At 38.1% G+C, this 25,350-nt stretch overlaps 2 protein-coding genes and 2 pseudogenes across 9 annotated transcripts in view; 3 read left to right on the top strand and 1 right to left on the bottom strand.

Annotated features, from left to right (window-relative positions):
• The window catches only part of CCDC122 (coiled-coil domain containing 122), a 49,202-nt gene extending 49,092 nt beyond the window's left edge, over positions 1–110 (bottom strand). Inside the window, exon 1 of the mRNA XM_017871018.1 lies at positions 20–110. The gene's annotated coding sequence lies outside the window, so the exon portion shown is untranslated. The remainder of the gene's footprint in view (positions 1–19) is intronic.
• Positions 1–25,350, top strand: part of LACC1 (laccase domain containing 1) — a 68,136-nt gene that overhangs the window by 3,582 nt on the left and 39,204 nt on the right. For 2 of the 7 annotated variants that reach the window (XM_017871012.1, XM_017871015.1), the window contains exons 2-7: positions 1,098–1,689; positions 2,314–2,492; positions 3,913–4,078; positions 9,208–9,433; positions 10,872–11,032; positions 12,179–14,694. In XM_017871012.1, coding sequence (XP_017726501.1) covers positions 1,128–1,689; positions 2,314–2,492; positions 3,913–4,078; positions 9,208–9,433; positions 10,872–11,031 — 1,293 coding nt within the window. In that variant the 5' untranslated portion in view covers positions 1,098–1,127 and the 3' untranslated portion in view covers position 11,032; positions 12,179–14,694. Of the gene's footprint in view, positions 1–33; positions 198–325; positions 397–1,097; positions 1,690–2,313; positions 2,493–3,912; positions 4,079–9,207; positions 9,434–10,871; positions 11,033–12,178; positions 14,695–25,350 lie in introns of those variants that run through there. The other 5 variants (XM_017871016.1, XM_017871014.1, XM_017871013.1 and 2 more) reach the window with 5 other exon arrangements.
• Positions 19,127–19,750, top strand: LOC108528933 (beta-enolase pseudogene; annotated as a pseudogene).
• LOC108528977 (beta-enolase pseudogene) lies at positions 19,753–21,157 on the top strand (annotated as a pseudogene). The gene has a single exon (XR_001885363.1). The product of XR_001885363.1 is annotated as a beta-enolase pseudogene (transcript).

Genomic DNA, 25,350 nt, shown 5'->3' with positions numbered 1-25,350 from the left:
GCCGCTGGGCCGAGCTTACGACTCCAGTTGACCGGCTCGCGGCTGCCCAATTTCGTTGGGGCTCAGGACGAGGGTCGGGGCGGCAAATCGTCACAGAGGTCGCTGTAGACCTGTGTGCAACCGAAGGTGAAAAGCGGGAAGGCGCGGACCGAATCGCCTCTGGTGCGCGTTGTCCGACAGGAAGTCCCGAATGGGCGGTGAGCGGCCGGTGGAGGTGCACGGGCAGGTGCAGAGCCACAGCCTGCGTCCCGTGAGCCGAGGCGGGCAGGAGGAACAGGGACCCGGCGGCGACAGACGTTGGGCGGAAATTCACAATGAACAGGGAAGGGGGACAGTCACCCACTCAAAACTGGCTAAATGAACCTCAGAGGGAGCCCCGAGCGATGGGGAGCGAAGGTTAGGGGAAGCGGCAGGAGAAAACCTTCTTGGGCCAAAGGGCGTCGCCAAAGCGGGTCACCGGAGACCCGCAGGATGGGGTGGGAGGGCTGGGCTGGAGGTGAGCAAAGCTGGATGGGGAGAATGAATTAAGAAAGTTGCGAGGAAGCCTGTCTGGTCCAAATCATTATAGCTTTTGTGGTCATTGCTAAGTGTGGAGTACTGCGCAAATCCTCAGGGGAACTCTATTAGCCATCTCAGCTTTTGTCATCTTAAAAGGCGAATTTCGGGTGCAGCTCCATTTAGCTTCGTGAACTTAAGCCCCCGCATATGAAAGGATGAGACCTAATATGACAGTCATGTCAGGACTAATGATATATCACACAGGTTGACAACCTGCAATTTAAAAACAGGACTTTGTCTCAACTCAGCAAGTAATTCCTTACTTAAAAGTTCTATGTAAACAAAACAGAGGAACTATTGTACTGCTGGAAAGATGTACCAGCATTTTCACAAAACGAATTAAAAGATGGCTTTGCTTTCACTGTCATGGTTCTCTTGTGACAGAGTAGACTGGCTTTTCTGGGAGGGGCCTAGATTTACTATTTTAATTACATTTTAAAATCAATGTAATTATTCTTTTTTAATCTACCACAAATTTCTGTCGTAACTATAAGAGGATTTATATAATTTTATATTCTTATACTAATTTTTATTTGCAGGTGATTTGGCACAAAAGTATTCTTTCAAGGATGGCAGAAGCAGTTTTGATTGATCTTTTTGGTTTGAAATTGAACTCTCAAAAAAACTGCCATCAGACATTACTGAAGACTTTGAATGCTGTCCAGTACCACCATGCCGCCAAGGCCAAGTTTCTTTGTATAATGTGTTGCAGTAACATCAGCTGTGAAAGGGATGGAGAACAAGATAATTGTGAATTAGAAACAGGCAATGGATTATCAGCTCTCTTGAAAGAATTTGAGATTGTTAGCTGTCCCAGCATGGCTGCCTGTTTGTATACCATTAAACAGAAAATTGATGAAAGAAATCTGAGCAGCATTAAGGTAATTGTACCCAGGCACAGGAAGACATTAATGAAAGCTTTTATTGATCAACTCTTCACTGATGTTTACAATTTCGAATTTGAAGATTTGCAAGTGACTTTGAGGGGAGGACTTTTTAAACAGTCCATTGAAATAAACATAATCACAGCTCAAGAACTAAGAGAAATTCAGAATGAAATAGAAACATTTTTGAGAAGTCTGCCAGCACTGAGAGGAGAATTAACTATTATCACTTCTCCTTTGATCCCAGGTATATTAACCACTAACTGTTGTTTTACTTTGTACATGAAAACCAGTCTTTCTTCAGAGGTAGTCTTTTTTTCCTCCTTTCTTTTGCTGACTGTTGTGGGCTTACTACTCATTAGCATCAGTGGCAACACAGAGCTATCATGTATGACCCTATAGTATCAGGGTCAAGGGATAACACCTTCAAAGCCATCCCAAATAAATAAATTTGCTTTATGAAAATTTGATGTTGAGACAAATAATCTAGCCCTCCTTTGCAATGAGATTTATGACACTTAAAATCTTCTATTTAGAAATTCTGAAATTTCAAATCATTGGCACCTTCATAGAAGAGTAAAATTTAAAACAATCAATCTTGCTTCTTGGTTAAACAGTATTTTCTCTGAGCTATATGCTGTTAGATATGACAAAGCTAGATGAGACACAAGATACCTTTTGAAGAGCAACAATCTCATAGGGAGCATAAAACAAACACAGCAGAACGCCATAAGAACGTATGGAGATACAAAATGCCATAGAAATTAGAAGCCAAATAACAAGGGCAGGTAGCAGTGATCAGGGAAGGTCTAATTGAGAGACTGGTATTTTGAATAGCGTCTTTTAAATCTTCACTGCTTATCTTCAACAGATATTTTCATTCATGGATTTACTACAAGAACAGGTGGGATATCTTATATACCAACTCTTAGCTCATTCAATCTCTTCAGTAGTTCCAAACGGAGAGATCCCAAGGCAGTGGTTCAAGAAAATCTGCGTAGGTTGGCGAATGCTGCAGGATTTAATATGGAGAAATTTTACCGAATAAAGGTAAAAGTTTGCTTTATATTTTGAAAGATCTAAAGTATATTTTTTACTTTACTACTAACTACATGGACTTTAAGCTATTTAACTTTTGTATCTGCTTTTTTATCCAAAGTTTTAGAATAATGCTGTGGTTGTTTTTCTTAGATTTATACACCATAGCCTAAAGATCAGTTCTATTTTATACACACACACACACACAGATATATATGCACACACACACACACACAGATATATATGCACACACACACACAGAGTAAGTCATCCTTTAATGTTGATGGGTTCTTGGAAATTGTGACTTTAAGCGAAACGACATAATAAAACCAATTTTACCATAGGCTAATTGATATAAATAAGAATAAAGTTTCTAAGGCATATTTCTTGTCACAAAAACATCACCAAACTTCTAAATAAAGACCAACACATTCCTAGTATTAAATATTGAAATAAATGTGAGCTAGACATACATTTACAAAAGAGTAATAAAAACAAATTAAGATAACTACCAAATTGTTTTGGTTCAGGGCTTCAGGTAGCTGGAGTCTATCCTGGCAGATCAGGATCCAAGGTCATAACCCACCCTTGACAGGACGCCATTCCATTGCAGGGTGCTTTTACACACACACACGTGTACTCCTACTGGGACCATGTAGACACCCCAATTCATCTAACATACACTTCTTTGGGATGTGGGAGGAAACTGGATTACCTGGAGAAAACCCACGCAGACATGAGGAGAAGGTGCAAACCTCACATAGTCAGTGACAGGGTGGGTAGTCAATTTTTTTCATTAACATTATAATGAAATGATATGGAATAAAATGACATTATTCAAGAGCCTACTGTATATTTCATCTGGAGTCCTCAATTCTAAAAGTACAGTTAATTCTCAGAGAGTATACTACCACTGCCCTTTTTGATTTGAAGAAAGGGAACTGCATGGTGGTAGAGAAAGGCTATTATTTTATAAATCTACTCCAGGAGGAACTAGGGTCATAGTTGATGAGATAATGTCCTGTTCCTTACAGAATTCTAGCTTTACTTGAGTCTGGGAAAAGTAAAAGTATCATTGATTTGGTAATTAACTTTCTTTTACAGGAAAAATTTTCATTTTGTAGAAAGTGCTTTAAGAAGTATTATACCTATCTTTATGGAAAGATGTTCATTATTCACTATATTGAATTTTATAATGTTAAACTGTGCTTTTCTTTGTATAAACTATCAGAGAGTGTAATACCAAAAGCTTAAATAGTTAAATTATAAGTAAATTTTGTGTTTTCCCATATATAAAAGTGATATATTTAATGAATGCTAGTAATCTTAAACTGGTTATATAATTTTATGCTACAGTGAATACCTTCAGGAAAGCTTGTGGTATGAGAAATCCCACTTCCAAAACATTTTTGTTGCACATTTTTGGTATTAGACTCATCATTCCAATGACATCTGGATTATGGGAAGAAAGGAGCCTGATTCTTATGATGGAATAACTACAAATCAGAGAGGAGTCACAATAGCTGCTCTTGGTGCTGACTGTATACCAATAGTTTTTGCAGATCCAGTCAAAAAAGCATGTGGGGTTGCTCATGCTGGTAAGTATACTTAATTAAACATTTAGGATTTTACTCATTGTGCAGGAAAAATTGTAATTTCTTTCTGATAGACATGGCAAACAGTTAATTACATTACACTGTGGTAAATGTAATGATGGGAGGGGCGGCATAGTTTTATTATCGGGATGGCCAAGAGGAGTATCCACATCAAATTGTATGAATTGTAGTGGAATTCCCAAAGGAGGTCGCACCTAGGTTGATTCCTAAGGAATTTGTTGGTTTTGGCTGAGTAACAGTGTTCCTCAGCAAGGGTGCTGTTAACATTTTGGGCAAGATAATACCACATTGCAGATTAAGTGTCTTTAGCCCCTGAAATTCTTAATGACAGTAGCACCTCTAGTTACTGTAATAACCAAAACCAACCAACCAACCAATCAAACAACAATGAAACCCTCCAAGCTTTTCAAAACACTCCCTAGGGGAGTGGTACTGCCTTTGGTTGAGAATCCTTGAAATCCAGGCCATAGGAAATGGGAATGTTAGGCATGTTTCAGAAAAGTATTCACCCAGATGGAGCTGCATGTGTAAAGCTAGGGAGGTAGGAAAAAGCAAGATGTTTTGAAAACTGTTTTTAGTTTAAATCATTTAATGTATTTAACTGCAACTATTCTCTAAGAGCAAAGAAGTATTTTTAGAAGGTATATTGTGTTAAAGATATGGAGTTTTGTTTTCTGAAGTATTTTAAAATGGTATTTTAGATTACCCCATAGCTGTGGTTTTGTGTGAAATGAGGGATAATCTTTAAAATTTCCTTCACTTGTAAATCTATTTCTACTTTGCTTTTTAGCTCATAGGTAAAAAAGAAAGTAGCATATTTTTATTTTGACCTAGCTGAAATAATGGGATTGAATGAGTAGAAGTCAGGTTTACTACATGACATTGTCAAAAAGTTATTTAAAATTTGAATCTTGGCTCCTGGATATAAAAAGAGGATATTATATTTTACTTCTTAGGTTTGAAAACGTTTAGTTTAAAAATATCCAAGATCAAGCAGTCAAAATGAAGTTATAAATGTGAATTTCAAGTCATTAATAAGTTATTTTTGAAAGAATAAAATACCTAGGAATACAGCTGCCTTAACTTAGGAGGTTAAAGATCTCTACAATAAGAATTACAAAAACACTGCTGAAAGAAAGCAGAGATAATGTAAACAAATGGAAAAACATTCCATGCTCATGGATAGGAAGAATCAATATTGTTAAAATGGCCACACTGCCCAAAGTAATTTATAGATTCAATACTATTCCTATCAAACTACCAATATCATTTTTCACAGATTTAGAAAAAACTATGTTAAAATTCATATGGAACCAAAAAAGAGCCCAAATAGCCAAAGCTATCCTAAGCAAAAAGAATAAAGCTGGAGGAGTCACATTGCTCCCTTCAAGCTGTACTACAAAGCTACTATTACCAAAACAGCATGGTGCTGGTACCATAACTGACACATAGGCCAATGGAACAGGATAGAGAACCTAGAAATAAAGCCACATACTTTACAACCATCTGATCTTTGACAAAGTCGACAATAACAAGCAATGAGGAAAGGATTCCCTATGTAATAAATGTTGCTGGGATAACTGGCTAGCCATATGCAGGAGATTGATACTAGATCCCTTCCTTTCGCCATATACAAAAACCAACTGAACATGGATTAAAGACTTAAACATATAGCCTAAAACTATTAAAACCCTAGGAGAAAACCTAGGAAATACCATTCTGGACATAGGCATAGGCCTTGGCAAAGATTTCATGGTGAAGACTTCAAGAGCAAACAAAAACAAAAATAGACAAGTGGGATCCAGTTAAACTAAGGAGCTTCTGCACAGCAAAGAAACTATCAACAGAGTAAACAGAAAACCTACAGAATTGGAGAAAATATTTGCAAACTATGCAACTGAAAAGGTCTAATACTGAGAATCTATAAGGAACTTAAATCAACAAGCAAATAACAATACCATTTAAAAATGGGCAAAGGACGAGAACAAACACTTTTCAAAAGAAGACATATACGTGGTCAACAAGCATATGAAAAAATGCTTGATATCACTAATCATTAGAGAAATGCAAATCAAAACTACAATGAGATACCGTTTCAGACCAGTCAGAATGGCTGCTATTAAAAAAAAGTCAAAAAATAACATGTTGGTGAGATTGTGGAGAAAAGGAAATGCTTACACACTGCTAGTGGGAATGTAAATTAGTTTAGCCACTGTGGAAAGCAGTTTGGATATTTCTCAAAGAACTTAAAATTAGAACTACCATTCAACCTAGCAATCCCATTACTGAGTATATACCCAAAGGAATATAAATTATTCTGCCATAAAGACACATGCACATGTATATTCATCACAGCACTTTTCACAATAATGAAGATGTGGAATCAACTTAGATGCCCATCAGTGGTGGACTGGATAAAGAAAATATGGTACATATACACAATGGGATACTATGCAGCCACACAAAACAATGAAATCATATTCTTACAGCAACATAGATGCAGCTGGAAGCCATCCTAAGTGAATTAATGCAGGAACAGAAAATCAGATACCATATGTATCTTTTAAGTGGGAGCTACACATTGAGTACACATGGACACAAAGAAAGGAACAGTGGACATGGGGGCTTACTTAAGGGTGGTGGGTGGGAGGAGGGTGACGACTGAAGAACTGTCTATTGGGTACTATGTCCACTACTTGGGTGATGAAATTGTTTGTACACGAAACCCCAGTGACATGCAATTTACCCATGTAACAAACCTGCATATATGTACCCCTGAACCTAAAAAGTTGGAAAAATAAAAATAAATTAACTTTAAAATATAATATAATTACATATATTGTATACTTATTTTATCAGATATCAAAAAGAATAAAATTCTTCTATGGGACTACTTTAATAAAGATCTTTTAACCAGATGTGTATACATAGATATACATGTGCTGTAGGAGAAAAATCAAATAGAAAGGAGGTGGATGAACTACAAGTGAGAGGATAATTAAGGAGGCTCACTGAAGAAGAGAGCTACTCTCATCTGTAGAAAAGCCCTGACAATTTCTCTCTTTAACTCAAAATGCCTATATCTAGTTGCTTCCCTTTGAACATCACTGTCTACATCTTCCTAGGTACCTCAAAATCATTATGTCAAAAACTCAACATCATTTTCCCTAAAGTCTTCTCTGCCAGTTAGGTTTCCTGTTTTGATTATTGACCTCCTACCCACTTACAGATAGAAACTTGATGTCTTCATTCTGTTCTTCCCATAACCACATATCCAGTGGGTTACCTGTGGAGGCTGAACCTATCGCCTAAGTACTTCTTGCTTTCATCATCTCCTTTTATCTGTAAAAAATGATCCCTTCACCTGAGTGCCTAGCTTTTGAAGGATATGAGTATGGAGTGCTTAAGGAAAGCATAAGGGGAGTCATTATTGGCCAACTATATCAGCTGAATCAAACCCAGATATAGGGAATAAAGGAAAAATGCAATATTCTTAGCTTTCTGTCTTTGGCAACAAGAAGGTAGCAGAAGTAAAGAAGATGGTTTTGTCTTAGAACACTGTAAGATGCAAGGCAGGCTGGGCACGGTGGCTCAAGCCTGTAATGCCATCACTTTGGGAGGCCAAGATTGGCGGATCACGAGGTCAGGAGATCGAGACCATCCTGGCTAACACGGTGAAACCCCATCTGTACTAAAAAATACAAAACAAAACTAGCCGGGCGAGGTGGCGGACGCCTGTAGTCCCAGCTACTCGGTAGGCTGAGGCAGGAGAATGGCGTAAACCCGGGAGGTGGAGCTTGCAGTGAGCTGAGATCAAGCCACTGCACTCCAGCCCGGGCGACAGAGCAAGACTCCGTCTCAAAAAAAAAAAAAAAGTGCAAGGCGGGTAAGACAGAGATGGCAAGGGAACGATAGACTGGACAAGTGGGAAGGGAGTAAAAAGAGACTGTTAATTGAAATATAATAGGTTTTGGTGTAAAAAGTGAGGGAGAGATGAAAACTGCAAAACATTGCTGAAGGACATTAAAGAAGACACAAATAAATGGAGAGAAGTTCTGTGTTCATGGATTAGAAGTTAGAGAAATGCAAATCAAAACCACAATGAAATATCACCCCACATCCATTAGGATGGCTAATATTTTAAAACCTCAGAAAATAAGTGTTGTTGAGGATGTGGAGAAATTGGAACCCTGGTGCACTGGTGGTGGTAATGTGAAATTGTGTAGCCACTATGGAAAACAGTACGGCAATTTCTCAAACAAGTATAAATAGATTACCATATGGTCCAGAAATTCCCTTTCTGGAAGTATATCCAAAATAATTGAAATCAGGAACTCAAAGAGATATTTGCACACCAATGTTGATAACACAATTATTTGCAATAGCCAAAAGGTGAAAGCAATCTAAGGTACATTGGTAGATGAATGGGTAAGCAAAATGTGGTGTGTGCATACAATGGAATATTATTTAGCTTTAAAAAGGCAGAGAATTCTGACACATACTACAATATAGATGAACCTTAAGGACATTATGCTAAGTGAAATCAGTCAATCACAAAAAGATAAATACTGTATTGATTTCACTTATATGATATACCTACAATAATCAAATGTACAGGAACTGGAAGAAGAATGGTGATTGCCAGGGGCTGGTAAAAGGAAGAAACAAGGAGTTATTGTTAATAGTTGTAGAGTTTCCATTTTATCAGATGAAAAAATTCTGGAGATTGGTTATACAACAATGTGAATTCAACACTACTGAACTGTGTACTTAGAATAGTGGATTTTGTGGTTTTTTAACCACAATCTTTTAAAATGTGAAAAATAGAGAAGACTAAGCTATGATCTCAGTGGAAACTAAAACTATAGAGCATCTTTAAATGGAAGATGAAGAAAACTCCCATTTCGTGTCTCTTCTGTGTCAGGTGCTTTGTGTAGTATAGCTCATTTAAAAACCACATGATAATGTAATTAATCTTGTGGTTCATTAATTATTTCTGAACTTTGAAAAATATACAAACTATATCTGCTCACTTTTAACTTAGACATAAATTCAGGTGAAATTTTGCTACATTTTGACTTTCCTTATCTCTTTTTATTCCTATTTACCAGGTTGGAAAGGTACTTTGTTGGGTGTTGCTATGGCTACAGTGAATGCTATGATAGCAGAATATGGCTGCAGTTTGGAAGACATTGTTGTTGTACTTGGACCTTCAGTAGGACCTTGCTGTTTTACTCTTCCAAGAGAATCAGCAGAGGCATTTCATAATCTTCATCCTGCATGTGTACAACTATTTGATTCACCAAATCCCTATATTGACCTCCGTAAAGCCACAAGGTATGTCTGATTTCATTCAACTGCAAGTTTGATTCTTTCTTATTGCTCTAAAATGAAATTTATTTTAGAGAACAATTAGTAACTCTAAGAAGAATTTAGGTGGCGGTTATTTAAGCAGCTGACGTGCACATGTACACAAACACTCATTTTAAATATGAAATCTGTTTTCATGTGAGTTTGAATAACAGAAATTTTTTTGTCTGGTATCTTTCATTGATTTGAAAGTGAAGGAAGAGGCCGGGCGCGGTGGCTCAAGCCTGTAATCCCAGCACTTTGGGAGGCCGAGACGGGCGGATCACGAGGTCAGGAGATCAAGACCATCCTGGCTAACACGGTGAAACCTCGTCTCTACTAAAAAAAATACAAAACCTAGCCGGGCGAGGCGGCGGGCGCCTGTAGTCCCAGCTACTTGGGAGGCTGAGGCAGGAGAATGGCATAAACCCGGGAGGCGGAGCTTGTAGTGAGCTGAGATCGGGCCACTGCACTCTAGCCTGGGCGACAGAGCGAGACGCCGTCTCAAAAAAAAAAAAAGAAAGGAAAGGAAGAAACATCTGGCATTTAATTTTAAGAGATCTACTTAAACTTCATATAGAAAAGTTGGCATGTACTTCACAGCCATTCCTCAGCTAAATTCTCCTAGATGTAATGAACTCTCAGGAAGCTGATATTTTAAAATTATTCTTATTATCTAATTAACTAGAGGAATATATTTTTTAGAAAAAATATTAGATAATATAAATACACAGGTTTTTACTTTCAGTTTTTTTACAGTTCTTTGCATTTTTGAATTTATGAAGTTTTGCTATTAATAACTGGTGAAAATTATTTGTCATTACTACAAAGGCAAATTAATGTGTGTTTTAAATCATGTTTCTATTCCAGTCACCAGAACCTTACCCAGAGTCTGTCTCATTTAGTACAGACGTGGAAGAGATTGAAATTGATTCTTAAATGTGACTTTTTAAATCAAGTATCACTAATTTGTACTCATATTTCATATCATAAAGTGTTCATGGAGAAGCAAGTTTTTTCTGAGAAAAATCTGGCTAATAGAAGGAAAGGAGATGAAGGGCCAGATGACTAAAAAGCATACTCTGGCTGAGCCAGATGAATTTTGTCTGATATCCTGGTAATTTTTGTAGAGATTTCTTCTTAAATAAGCACTTGATTTTGATTATAAAATTCTGTACCTAGATTGTGTCTATAGGACAATATGGAAGGTTGTACTGTGCATATATGAACTTAGGTGATAAATGCTGATACACTGTAGCATTTTTTTCCTGACTAGTCCATGTTCTGTAATTGAATAACAATATACATTGTTCTAGGTACATCTTTCCTGGAACTCTTTCATGCCAACATCCATATTTTTTTTCATATTGCTTTGGCTATTGGGAAAATAAACTCTTGCTCTCTTTTGAAAAATATTTTTCCTAAGGATTCTTCTAGAACGGGGAGGAATTCTTCCACGGAATATTCAGGACCAGAACCAAGATCTCAACCTCTGTACATCTTGCCATCCTGACAAGTTTTTCTCCCATGTCCGAGATGGCCTTAATTTTGGTACACAAATTGGCTTCATATCAATTAGAGAATAAGGTACAGTAGGTTTTCTCTCCTCTCTCCATTTTTCCTCTCTTTCATCCCTCTCTCCACCTCTCCCTCCCTTTCTCTTTCTTCCTCTTTTAGCCGTTTCCTCCCCTCATTTTGAAAAAACAGTTAGTTATGTTTAACTTTACTCCTTTATTCCTATAGGAAGAATGATGTTTCTACTTTTTTAGTGATATAATAGTACTAGCAAAGTTCATTGTCAGTAACACTCTATTATAAAGAGCAGCCACTCCTTTTCCTAGTTAATGAAGAATAATTAGCCAGGCTTATGTTAAAAGTATAAAATAAAACAATTTAATCTTTAAAAAAGTATGTAAGTATTTCCTTTCTCTCTACTATGTACTTGATATCTGTACATTCCTTGTCCTAACATCCTTATAATTTTCATGTTATTTTCGAAAATAAATCTTTGCATAAAGATTCTAAATTCTAGAATAATAAGAAATTCTCACATACAAACTAGCTTGATTTTCAACTAGATTTCCAAATGATTATCTGCATTTGGAGTTGGCCAAATTTTTGTTTTAAAATGACAGTAAATAGTTTAGACTTTGTGGGACATACAGTATATGTCTCAGCTACTTAACTTCACCATTGTAGAGGTAGAGCAACAAGAAATACTGATAATATAGAAATGAATGAATATGTCTGTGTTCCAGTAAAACTTTGTTTACAAAAATCAGGTGAGAGAGCCAGGCACAGTGGCCCTGCTCCTGTAGTACCAGCTCCTCAGGAGGCTGAGGTGGGAGGACTGCTTTAGGCCAGGAGTTTGAGTACAGCATGGATAACATAAACCCTGTCTCTAAAGAATAAAATAAACAGGTAAAGGGCCAGATTTGGCCTATCGGCTATAGTTCGTTGACACATGATCTAAAGTCATAGAGCAAGACTGAGTGTAATTTTCTTAAAATAGTATTTATTAGAGATGGTTTTGTTGGAATTATATAAAAATATTTCATGGCACTGATTTAGCACCACCCCCTCAGGATATATGTAATTTTCCCTAAGGTTACTTCTAGCTGAATTAATATTATTTTTTACTCTTTACAATGTTTTAGCTCTTTAACTTACAGAAAACTTTAATAGACTTCACGATTGCAAGGGTCTCATATTTGATTTCTATGTGTTTTACAGATACTTGACTGGATTTTTGTATAACTGTTTCCTGCCTCCTTCCAAACTGACTGCAAGAGAGAAATTTAGCTGTTTGATCTACTTAAAACCAAATGGATTACAATGGATAATTCATCTTTAGGGTATATTTTTACTATTATTCAAAGTCAAATGATTTTCATTTAATTATAATAATAACTGACAGAAATCAGTATGTTGTAGCTAATATGTTTTATGCATGAGAATTATTCTTAAAGTTTGTTCTCCCTGTTTATTACACAGATCAGGAATAGATTTGTTCAGTTCAGTATTTATTGAATACCCTCTATTGGTCAGGCATTGTGTTAAGCATAGGTGAACTGAAATGAACACGACTTTTTTCCTTTGAATACAATGAAGGAGATAAACACTTCTGCAACTTAATTTTAATAGCAGTAGAAGAAAACATAAGGAATAGAGGTTAATTTTACCCAGAAGGCAGAGTATAGAAAATATTACAAGAGAAAATCACATATCACATTGGCTCAAAAGATGTAGAGGTTTTTGACGAATGAAGAACAGCCATAACAGGTAAAGGGAACACCATGAACCAGGGCATGAAACTGAAAGTGCATAACATATTCTAGAGAGAAAAGGGTGTGGGCAGAAGTTAGGGCTGGAAAAACAGGTTGGAAACAGATAAGTAAGGGTCTCAACTGCAGTGTCAAAGAGCTTGCAGTTTATTTTCCAGGCAATGAATAGGCAGCCAAAAAAAAAAAAAGTAAGGATTTTTTTTCTCCCTCCCCCATGGCATTATATTTAAGAGGATGAATTTAAATTGTGTGAGACCAAAGCATAGAGACTAGATAAGAGATGGTCAAAATATTTCAAAAAGAAATAATGAAGATCCAATGAAGGAAGTGGAAATTAAAATAGAGAAGAGAGTAGATGGATTAGAGAGACATTTAAGAGATGGAATCAATAGATCCTGTTACTAGATAATGGAAGTAAGAGGTGAGGAAGAGTGGAAAAGTCATTAATGACTAAGATTTCTGCTTGGCTATTTACTAAGATTGGCAACAAAGGGAGGGAGAAAGTTTGGGAAAAGAGAGGAGGATAATGAGTTTGACTTTACATAGAATGAAGGACATCCAGATAGAAATGTTTGGTTAATAATTAGAAATATAGACCTAGAAATTAGGAGGAAACCTGAGACAGAGACAGAGATTTCAAGGTTTATGGTACAGAGATGATGCCTGATTCTATTGGAGCAAGTTGGATCATCTAGGCAGAAATTAGGATGAGAAAAAGGAGGTCCAAGAATATAACCTTATAAAACACCTGCATTTCAAGAATAAGAAGCTGAAGGAGTAAAAAAAAATTAGTCACAGAAGTAAGAAAAAATAGGGTAGTTGTTTTGAAGAAGCCAGGATAGGTGTGGAAAGTACTCAAAAAGAAATCTTCAGGGATAAAATAAAGTGATGATTAAAAAGAAATCAGTGGATTAAGCGCATTGAAACTGTTCTATAGGCAGTGGTCATTGAGTCAGCTTTCAGTGCGTTAGGAAGAAGATGCATAGGTGTCAACTCTTCTTTGACAGCACTTACTAGAGAAGAGAAAAAGCTGGGGAACTACATCTTGAAGGAAGGGACTTTTTTTGGATGAGTGGTTTTGAGTATGTTTGTCAGTTAAAGAGAGAACTTAAGGTAGTTTTCATTTGGGAGAAATTGTATATATATATTTAATGTAAGTTATCACATTGCATCTTAAAAATTTTTTTATTTAATACATGTATTTCTTACATGTATGTGTGGTGGCATGACAGCAAATAACATTTGTTTGGTATTTCCAAAGGACTTTCATGTACATTACCTCATTTTACCTTTACAGCTACTCTGAAATACACAGGCATTATCCCTTTTATTCAGCTGAGAAAACTGAGCTTCATTGAGGTGGAAGTCAAAAATCACATAATTTGTGATGAAGTAAGATTTGAGCATACGTTTTGTGACTCCAATTTTCCTCTCAGATTTTAAAATTAATTAAAGGGATCTTAATTATATTTTATTTTTAACTTTTTGTTAACATAATTTATTCAGTGAAAATTTTGTTGAGGTACTGGGACAGGTTAAAAAAATACAGTTGTAACCCTCAGGATATTTAATATCCAGTGAAAAGTGACAATCAGTAAACCAGCAATTTCAATACTTTGATATATGTTGTGAGGTTGTGACAACTGATTCTTGTTTAGTTTAATTCTATATCTCCCTTAGCCCAGTGTTAAATTTAAATAAAATACCTCATTTTTTCCAATTCAGGGAAGGCACTAAACATAAAGCATAGGATAAAAATGTTGAACTCATCCAAAATATTGTTTTGTTTAAAGAAAATGATAAAGATTAAGGAATACTTACAGGTATTGAGAAAGGTTAATAATTTTCTAGTTCTTCACTGTGCATTATTTTGTTTGAAGTTGGTAAATTTGGAGTATCCTGCAGACACATTTTGCTTTATGTACTACAACATCCTACAACCAAATGAAAATTATTTTGATTATCCGGTTTGGGATGATCTCTGCCAAAGTATATAATGAAAAGATGTCTCCTTGCTGTTTTACTGAATGAAAAGTGCTGATTTAGTAACTCAGAACTATCAGGTTATTAAATAATCATCTTATTGCATCTACAAGATAGCTGTCACTCTCACACATTTGTATGTAGGTTTCTAGGACTTTTGGGGTACAACAACAAAGATTTCTAGTAAGTTAAGTTTTGGTTTTGTTTTTAATTTTATTTTAAATTTATAAATAACAATGGTACCTCTTCATGGGATACATAATAATGTTTCCGTTCATATAATGTATAGTGATCTGACCAAGGTAATTAGCATGTCTATCATCTCAAACATTTTTCTTTGCGTTATGAAGATTTAATTGTTCCTTCCAGCAGTTTTCAAACTATATAATATATTATTGTTAACTATAGTTATCCTACAGTGGTATAGAACACTGGAACTTATTCCTCCTAAAGTTTTGTTTTTAATCTAAGCACTGCTACTAACTGCACATAGGAAATATTGATTGCTATTTTATTAATAAGGGGAATTAAGTTTGTAAATCAAATAAACATTAATGAAATACCTTTTTGGAAGTACTATCAAACTAAAACTTACTGGGCCATTTATCCAACTGTAATTTTAAATAGTGAAGAATATAGCACAGTGGCCAAATATGCGGTACTCCAGTGCTTTATAAAACAAATGAGATGATCTTACCACTAGGAGGTAGTATTTCAACAAGTAACTCTACTCTTATTTCTTGGTATAAAGTTGAACCAATCTTAAACTCTGTATTTTCTTGTGGAATGAAAAGGGAGGGGAGGGTGCATTTAAAGTTAGTCAATGTATTGCTCTTACTTTAGGAATAACATGGTAGTTCAAGTAGATAAAAGCATTTAGGAACTCTCACCCACTTCTATCTCATTCTTACAGAATCTCTAGTAACTGCTTTTCTGTAAGTAGATTTTTGGGAGAAACTCAGAGAAGCTTATTCTGTGTAACATGGCAAAACAGAAATAATACCCAAATATTCAGCAGCTGGAAGGAAAGATAACAGTGACATATGAGTTATATGCTTTTATATCTCAAAGTGGGATTTGATATTTATTTTTATTTGATTGTCCTAGAGTTATACTTCCAGTGTATCCATCTTACTTTTTGTGTGAACTCTTAGAGAATGCTACCAATCTATGAAAATTCAGCACTTCAAAGAAAGCATTACTCAGTTATCTGTGTGTTATCGTGTTTGTATGCATGGGTCTTTGTGGACGTGCTAAATGGCAAACAAGAAATATGTGTGTGTTAAATATGACATATAGCCTCTTTGCCCTAGCTAATATAAATTAACACACACATAACACATTGGATTCAGTGGAATCATAGATTTCTCCCTATAGATTTTTTAATAAATCATGCAATGAAGAATGGAAAGCATGGTCCATATGCTTACTGGATGTGTTTCTGGAAACCCTGATGTAGGGCACGTGCATTTTCATTGTAGGCAGTGTTTTTAAAGTTTACTTGTGATTTCAAAGATTGCCATAAGTAATGCATTGTTCTGTACTAGGTCATTGCTTAATGAAGGAAAAGAAATCTGCCAGTACTGCTTTTTCCAGATTAACACATTTGGTTTGAACTCACAATGATTACACGTCAATTGTGTTGAGACAAACTTTTCATACTCTCCTTAGATGCATTTTTGTAGAGAAGGAAATGCTTACATCACATTCCCCATGCCCTTGTGCCAAGCACTTGAGGTGAGCTATGTCTCTGTATTTGGAGCAGACTTTTTGTTTTATTTAATTCTCAGAAGGTTGGGGTGTCCAGTTACTACATTTTGTTAAACAAAATTTCCAGCAGACACTAGCTCAAAATACCACATTCCTGTCTAACCAAAAACAAAACAAAACAAAAGACAAAAAGGGGAAGTAAAGGGAGTACTCTTGTTTCATGAGAAACTGTAGAAAAGAGATTTGTTCATGGCAACAATTGGGTTTTTAGTGTCCTTCATTTTCTGAATTCTGCATCACACACTGCTTCAATTTACATCTCACCATGCTTTCCTGTTCCTTACATTTTTAAAGCACATGTTTTAAGGTTGTATTTTCTTATCCCTCCCATCAGCCTTGTTTTCATAGTTGATATTTCATATTCACAAGGTACTTTCATTCCTTTGGTTTTCTACTTTTCAATACATATCCAGATTTGGCTATAGAGTTGTCTGTTTGACATATCCTGTGTCCCCTCAAATACAACATCCTCCAAACTTAACTCATCATCTTCTCTCCAAAACCTGCTCCCATCCTGTCTTCTATCTCAGAAGATGAAATTATTATTCATGCAGTTGCCCAGCCAGAAACCCTGGAGTGTCTCTGAATGCCTCCCTTTCCTTCTCCCCTTCCCTTCCCACACTACTGACTGTATATCTACCATCTGTTCCCATGACTCTTTCTCAACTGCCACAGACATGAAGGTCGTCATCTCTCACCTGTATCATTAGAGCAGCCTTCTGACTAGTCTTTCCTTATTGAATCCCTTCTTACAGTATCATTATTGATTGTTTTAAAATGCAAATCTGGTCATATTACATCTCTCAAAAAATTGTTATGGCTTTCCCACTGCCTCCAAGATAAAGACCTACTCACTAAAGCGTATAAGTGCTGTCATCCTCTCTCCCCTGCTTACTTCTTTAATTTCTACCACTCCCCACTCTGTGCCACATGCTTTAGCCATTCTGTACTTTTTTCGTTTCCTAGAGTATACCATTAAGCTAGGCCAGACCAGAGGTTGGTTGGCATTCAAAGACTGACTAGAACTCAGATTTCTGTTTAGGATTACCTTCACCTAGGCTTTCTACTAAATTAGCAAATAGGAAGTACCAAGGACAGCTACAATAAAAACATTTATGTAAATGGTTACAACACTATAGTATCTCCCTAATTTCTTATGGAGATATGGCCAAAATTCAGTTGTCAATGTAGTATATATATAGTGAGTACCATGCCAGATCGTACATGGAAGTTAAGTAGCTTTGGTTCCACTGGGCAGCATGAGGGGCCATGCTAATGCTCAAAGGTCTACCTTCTACCGTATGAGGAAAGTTTTACTATATTGAAAAGCGTGCACAATATTTTTTTCTGTGTTATTGGATCAACAGCAGTTCTCACCATGATCACTATCATCTTCCACAGCTATGTTTTCTCTTGCCCCTTGGCTTTGTATATATTGCTGGCTCTTTGTACACATTGCATATGCACAGTGTTTGTCAATGTTGCTTCTCTTGAATAACTCTTAACTATCCTTTAAGACTCAGATCTGGGGTCATCTCTTCCAGAATATTTTCCTTCATTGTTTGTCTCATTATCACCCATCCTGAGCATAATTTTTTATAGTCCTCAGTGAACTGATTTTTAAATATTGGTCTGTTTAATTGTCTACTACTAAATATAGACTCCATCAGAGTAAGGAGCATATCTTACTTATCTTCATATTTTTGGTACCTAGCAAAGATATTATCACATTATAATAATCTAGTATCTATAGGAGAAAAAAGGGAAAGAGGGAAGTGTATTAGTCCTTTCTCACACTGCAATAAAAAAACTACCTGGGGCTGGGCACAGTGGCTCACCCCTGTAATCCCAGCACTTTGGGAGGCTGAGGCAGGCAGATCATGAGGTCAAGAGATCAAGACCATCCTGGCCAACATGGTAAAACCCTGTCTTTACTAAAATTACAAAAATTAGCTGGGCATGATGGTACGCACCTGTAGTCCCAGCTACTTGGGAGGCTGAGGCAGGAGAATCACTTGAACCCAGGAGGCGGAGGTTGCAGTGAGCCGAGATCACGCCACTGCACTCCATCCTGGGAAGCAGAGCGAGACTCTGTCTCAAAAGAAAAAAAAGAAAAAAAAAAGAACTACCTGAGCAATTTATGAACTACAGGGTAACTTACGAAGAAAAGAAGTTCAATTGACTCACAGTTCCATAGGCTTAACAAGAAGCATGACTGGGAGGTCTCAGAAAACTTACAATCATGGTGGAAGGTAAAGGGGAAGCAAGCATCTTTTTTTCATATGGCAGCAAGAAAGAGAGAATGGGAAGGGGGAAGTGCCCACACTTTTAAACCATCAGATCTCATGAGAACTCACAATCACCACAACAGCAAGGGGGAAATCCACCCCCATGATCTAATCACCTCCCACCAAGTCCCTTCTCTGACATGTGGGGAATACAATTCAATATGAGATTTGGGTGGGGACACAGAGCCAAACCGTGTTAGAGGGGGAAGAATCCTTAAACAATCTCATACAAGGTCTGGAAGGATAAATATAATAAATCATATTTTGGAGTGTTTGCATTTTATTGATTTTCACAAGGTTCATTTATATTTCCAGTGTTTAGTTGAATTTATTTAAATAATAATGATATATCAAAGTCACTAAAGAAAGTTTTAAGGGACACTGTCCCAGCTGCCACCTAGACTCGGAGCTCCATCCAAACCTCCAACGAAGACATCCCAGGTCAGCCATGGCCATGCAGAAAATCTTTGCCCGGGAAATCCTGGACTCCAGGGGCAACCCCACAGTGGAGGTGGACCTGCACACAGCCAAGGGCCGATTCCAAGCAGCTGTGCCCAGTGGGGCTTCCACGGGTATCTATGAAGCTCTGGAACTAAGAGATGGCGACAAAGGCCGCTACCTGGGGAAAGGAGTCCTGAAGGCTGTGGAGCACATCAACAAGACTCTAGGCCCTGCTCTGCTGGAAAAGAAACTAAGTGTTGTGGATCAAGAAAAGTTAACAAATTTATGATTGAGCTGGATGGGACCGAGAATAAGTCCAAGTTTGGGGCCAATGCCATCCTGGGCGTGTCCTTGGCCGTGTGTAAGGCGGGAGCAGCTGAGAAGGGGTCCCCTGTACCACCACATCGCAGATCTCGCTGGGAACCCTGACCTCATACTCCCAGTGCCAGCCTTCAATGTGATCAACGGGGCTCCCACGCTGGAAACAACCTGCCATGCAGGAGTTCATGATTCTGCCTGTGGGAGCCAGCTCCTTCAAGNCATGGCCATGCAGAAAATCTTTGCCCGGGAAATCCTGGACTCCAGGGGCAACCCCACAGTGGAGGTGGACCTGCACACAGCCAAGGGCCGATTCCAAGCAGCTGTGCCCAGTGGGGCTTCCACGGGTATCTATGAAGCTCTGGAACTAAGAGATGGCGACAAAGGCCGCTACCTGGGGAAAGGAGTCCTGAAGGCTGTGGAGCACATCAACAAGACTCTAGGCCCTGCTCTGCTGGAAAAGAAACTAAGTGTTGTGGATCAAGAAAAAGTTAACAAATTTATGATTGAGCTGGATGGGACCGAGAATAAGTCCAAGTTTGGGGCCAATGCCATCCTGGGCGTGTCCTTGGCCGTGTGTAAGGCGGGAGCAGCTGAGAAGGGGTCCCCTGTACCACCACATCGCAGATCTCGCTGGGAACCCTGACCTCATACTCCCAGTGCCAGCCTTCAATGTGATCAACGGGGGCTCCCACGCTGGAAACAACCTGCCATGCAGGAGTTCATGATTCTGCCTGTGGGAGCCAGCTCCTTCAAGGAAGCCATGCGCATTGGTGCTGAGGTCTACCACCACCTTAAGGGGGTCATCAAGGCCAAATATGGGAAGGATGCCACCAATGTGGGTGATGAAGGTGGCTTCGCACCCAACATCCTGGAGAACAATGAGGCCCTGGAGCTGCTGAAGACAGCCATCCAGGCAGCTGGTTACCCAGACAAGGTGGTGATCGGCATGGATGTGGCAGCATCTGAGTTCTATCGCAATGGGAAGTACGATCTTGACTTCAAGTCGCCTGATGATCCCGCACGGCACATCACTGGGGAGAAGCTCGGAGAGCTCTATAAGAGTTTTATCAAGAACTATCCTGTGGTCTCCATCGAGGACCCCTTTGACCAGGATGACTGGGCCACTTGGACCTCTTTCCTCTCGGGGTGAACATCCAGATTGTGGGGATGACCTGACAGTCACCAACCCCAAGAGGATGGCCCAGGCCGTTGAGAAGAAGGCCTGCAACTGTCTGCTGCTAAAGGTCAACCAGACTGGCTCGGTGACTGAATCAATCCAGGCGTGCAAACTGGCTCAGTCTAATGGCTGGGGGGTGATGGTGAGCCACCGCTCTGGGGAGACTGAGGACACATTCATTGCTGACCTTGTGGTGGGGCTCTGCACAGGACAGATCAAGACTGGCGCCCCTGCCGCTCAGAGCGTCTGGCCAAATACAACCAACTCATGAGGATCGAGGAGGCTCTTGGGGACAAGGCAGTCTTTGCTGGACGCAAGTTCCGTAACCCGAAGGCCAAGTGAGAAGCTAGAGGCTCTAGGACTCCACTGGACAGACCCAGGTCTTCCAGACCTGCTTCCTGAAATAAACACTAGTGCCAACCAAAAAAAAAAAAAAAAAAAGAAAGTTTTAAGACATTTGGCTGTATTTCCTTATCCATCATTAGAATTTACTGTTTTCAACTTGTATAGCAACATAAACTTTAAAATACTGCTTTAGGACAAAAAATGCTGGTAAGGACGTGGAGAAAGGGGGAACTGTTATACACTGGTAGTGGGAATGTAAATTAATACAGCCATTATGGAAAACAGTATTGAAGTTCCTCAAAAACCTAAAATAGAACTACCATATGATCCAGCAATCCCACTACTGGGTGTATATCCAAAGGAAAGGAAATAAGTATGTTGAAAGGCACTCCCATGTTTTTTGCAACACTATTCACAATAGGCAAGATATAAAATCATCCTAAGTGTCCTTTAACAGATGAATGGATAAAGAAAATGTGGCATATATACATGATAGAATACTATTCAGCTGCAAAAAAGAATGAAATCCTGTCATTTATGGCAACATGGACAAGCTTAGAGGACATTATATTAGGTAAAATAAGCTAGGCACGGAAAGATAAATACTGCACATTCTCACTCATGTGTGAAAGCTTTAAAAAAATTGGTCTCATAGAAGTAGAGATTAGAGTGGAGGTTACTAAAGGCAGGCAGGGAAGGGTAGAAGGTTTGGAGGGATAGTAAGAAGTTGGATAACACAAAATTACAGTTAGGAGGTATATGAGCTAGTTTTCTACAGTGCTGTAGGATGACTATAATTAACAATTTGTTGTATATTTTTAAATAGCTTGACAAGCAGATTTTAAATGTTTCGAACACAAAGACCGTATAAATGTTTGAGGTATTGAATATGCTAATTACCCAGATTTGATCGTTACACATTGTATACATGTATCAAAATATCATCCTGTGCCCCATACAAAGGTACAATTATTATGTGTCAATTAAAAATAATAAAAGCAAAACAATTTTAAAAAGAAAAAATACTGCTTTAGGATACATGTCTCCTGTGGGAATCATGTATGTTAAAAACTAATACTTATTTTAAAAAATTAATTATTTCCACTCCTGTAATAATATATTTTTAATATTTATCTTATACCATACCCTGTCCATGCCTTTAGTAAAACAAATACAAACTATTTAATCAAATCTCTATGACAGTGACCCAGAGAGTGAAGACCAAACATATAGATGTTTTCCATGAAAATTCCAACTTTTCAATAGTTTTGTTGATATTTGATAGTCAAGTAGTCAAATAGTTTTTTTTGTTTTAATTTTTTTTTATTTTTCTCTTTCAGTAGTCTCTATTTTTAGAGTAGTTCTCAAGCTTGGCTACATAATAGAATCACCTGTTAAGCTTTAAGAACCCTGATGTCCAAGCCACATGCCAGAACAATTAAATCAGAATCTGGGGTAGGACAACATCAAGGCTTTTAAAGCTTCCTGAAGGATTCTAATGTATAACCAATTTTGAGGACCCCTTCTCACTAGGTGCTTTTATATCTTCAATGTTTAGTTGATTTTATTAAAATAATATATCTTTAAAGTACTGCAGGCTGGGTGCAGTGGCTCACACCTGTAATCCCAGCATTTTGGGAGGCTGAGGTGGACGGATCACCTGAGGTCTAGAGTTTGAGACCAGTCTGGTCAACATGATGAAACCCCGTCTCTACTAAAAACACAAAAATTAGCCTGGCATGGTCGCGGGCCTGTACCCCCAGCTATTCGGGAGGCTAAGGCATGAGAATCGCTTGAACGCTGCAGGCAGAGTTTGCTGTGAGCTGAGATTGCGTCACTACACTCCAGTCTGGACGACAGAGTGAGACTCTGTCTCCAAATATAAAATAATAAAAGTACTACAAATAAAGAATGCTTGCAGTGGAGATCTGTTTTAAAGCATTCAGTCATGTTTCTTTACCCATCTTTAGACATTTCTGTTTCACTTGTGGTAAACTTTAGATATTATTAAGTCTAACCTGATTTAAATTTAGAGCTTCTCACCTCCCCAGCTTAGACCATACAAGCACTGGGGCATAAGGCGCAATCTGTTCTCTGTTTTCCCTACTGTGATCATCTTTTTCACCTACTAATGCCAGGGTGTTTGATAGCAAGGAAGGATGAGAAATAGGTTGGGTTAGTGGGCCACCTCTGCAACTCGCCTCCCCACCACTACCACACACCCCTTCAGACAAGGTGCTCTCCAACTGACCATTTACCGCAGCCATCCAACTTTGATGGTACACTGTACACAGCCTCGTCCTATTTTACAAAGACCATTGTAGCCTAGCTGTTGTCCCTTAACCCACAGGAAACTTGACATTTTTGCCCCATCAAATTCTAGATGTGCAAACGATTCCCAGTATAGCCCTGTCTCTTTGCTATCCAGGCAGCTCCAGGCACTAACCAGCTTCCTTTTTTTCAGACTGAAGCAGAGGAGAGTGAGGCAAAGGTCACAGTGTATTCAACTCCCAAACTTAGGGGACCACAGGTCGAATTTAACTTAAACGATCTGCTTTGGTTCCCTGCAGCGCCTGTCTCTTATGGAGGGAAATGGGGCTTTTTTTTTGAGGAGTAAAGGGAAACACACAAGACTATGATAATGCTCTTTAAAAAATTCTCAGCCGAGTGCGGTGGCTCAAGACTGTAATCCCAGCACTTTGGGGGGCCAAGGCGGGTGGATTGCCTGAGCTTAGGAGTTCGAGACCAGCCTGAGCAACACGGTGAAACCCTGTCTCTACTGAAATACAAAAAACTAGCTGGGTGTGGTGACAGGCACCTGTAGTCCCAGCTACNACCTCGTGATCTGCCCGTCTCGGCCTCCCAGAGTGCTGGGATTACAGGTGTGAGCCACCGCACCCGGCCAGCTTTGGCCTCTTAACAAAGACTGCACAACAGGAAAAATCTCATGTTACATTCTGTTACAGCTTTATGGGAAATCACATTTCTAGTAAGGAAGGAAAACTCAATAAAATGAGAATCAGTGAATAATTCTTTGACATGATTTCATCAGTGTGGCAACCATTGTTGCTTCTCAATCTGCTGGAATAGGAATTACACAGAAACATCTTGAAATATTCCCTCCACAAATGTTGAATCTGAATCTAATCAAGCTCTAGAGCTAACCACAAGTTTATAAAAAATGTGGAGAAGGAAGGAGTAAGTTAAAGGATACCACAACTCAAAGTATGGGACAATTGATCTAATTTTTGCAAATGGTCAATGGTAAGAATTGAAAGAAAGAATGAGAGGGGGACTATTAGATTAAAAGAGATTTATGAGACATGGCAATCACAAGCAATGAGTGGACCTAGTTTGGAGTTTGATTAGAATAAGCTAACTCTAAAGACACATGTTTTTAAATAATTGTGGAAATTTAAATCCAGGATAGGTATTAAATGATACTAAAGAATTATTATTAATCTTGTTAGATGTTAATGACATTGAAGTTATGTTAGAAATATCCATGTCAATACATATTGAACTATGTAGGGATAAACTGATGTGTTATCTGAGAGAGGCCACTAAATGCTTTAATAATAATAAAGAAAAGAAGGCATAGATGACACAAATGTGGCAAGAGTCTTTAATTGTTGAATCTGAGTGATGAGCATCTGGATCTTCATTATACTGTTTTCCATACTTTTCTGTATGTTTGTAATTTAGTCATAATTTTTTAAAAATTAAACTTATAATAATATCTAAAGTAATATCTCTGTTTTGAAAAGTAAATATACATGTCAGTTTTCTTTGTTAAACCAGAAGACAAACATTGTCAATTCCCTACTCTTCTATATGCATGAGTTGGAGGAGAAAATAAAAGCCTGTGACTGTTGGATTCTTATTTGAACAAAGAATATGAAGTCTAGGCAACACAGCAAGACCCCATCTCTACCAAAAAAAAAAAACAACTTAGCTTGGAGTGGTGGCAGTGCCTGTAGTCCCAGCTACTTGAGAGATTGAGCCGGGAGGATTGCTTGAGTCCAGGAGGACGAGGCTGTAGTGAGCCATGGTTGCACCACTGCACTCCAGGCTGGGCAACAGAGTGAGATGCTGCACCCCTCTCCTGCCCCCTAAAAAGGAGTGTGGGAGTCATATGTCATTTATATTAACATGGAAAACAAAGAGCTCATATAGAGGAGGTCCATAATTTTTTTTTTTTTTTTTAATTAAAAAGGAAAAAAAAAAGCCCTTTAAGAGGGGGGGCCTAATTTTTTTTTTTTTTTTTTTTTTTTTTGAGACAGAGTCTCCTTCTGT

The sequence above is a fragment of the Rhinopithecus bieti genome, unplaced genomic scaffold (genome assembly GCF_001698545.2).
Source record: "Rhinopithecus bieti isolate Rb0 unplaced genomic scaffold, ASM169854v2 scaffold_5273, whole genome shotgun sequence".
Classification (NCBI taxonomy): Eukaryota; Metazoa; Chordata; class Mammalia; order Primates; family Cercopithecidae; genus Rhinopithecus; species Rhinopithecus bieti.
The sequence above is the reverse complement of the archived record's forward strand: the minus strand, read 5'-3'. Positions and strand labels throughout refer to the sequence as shown.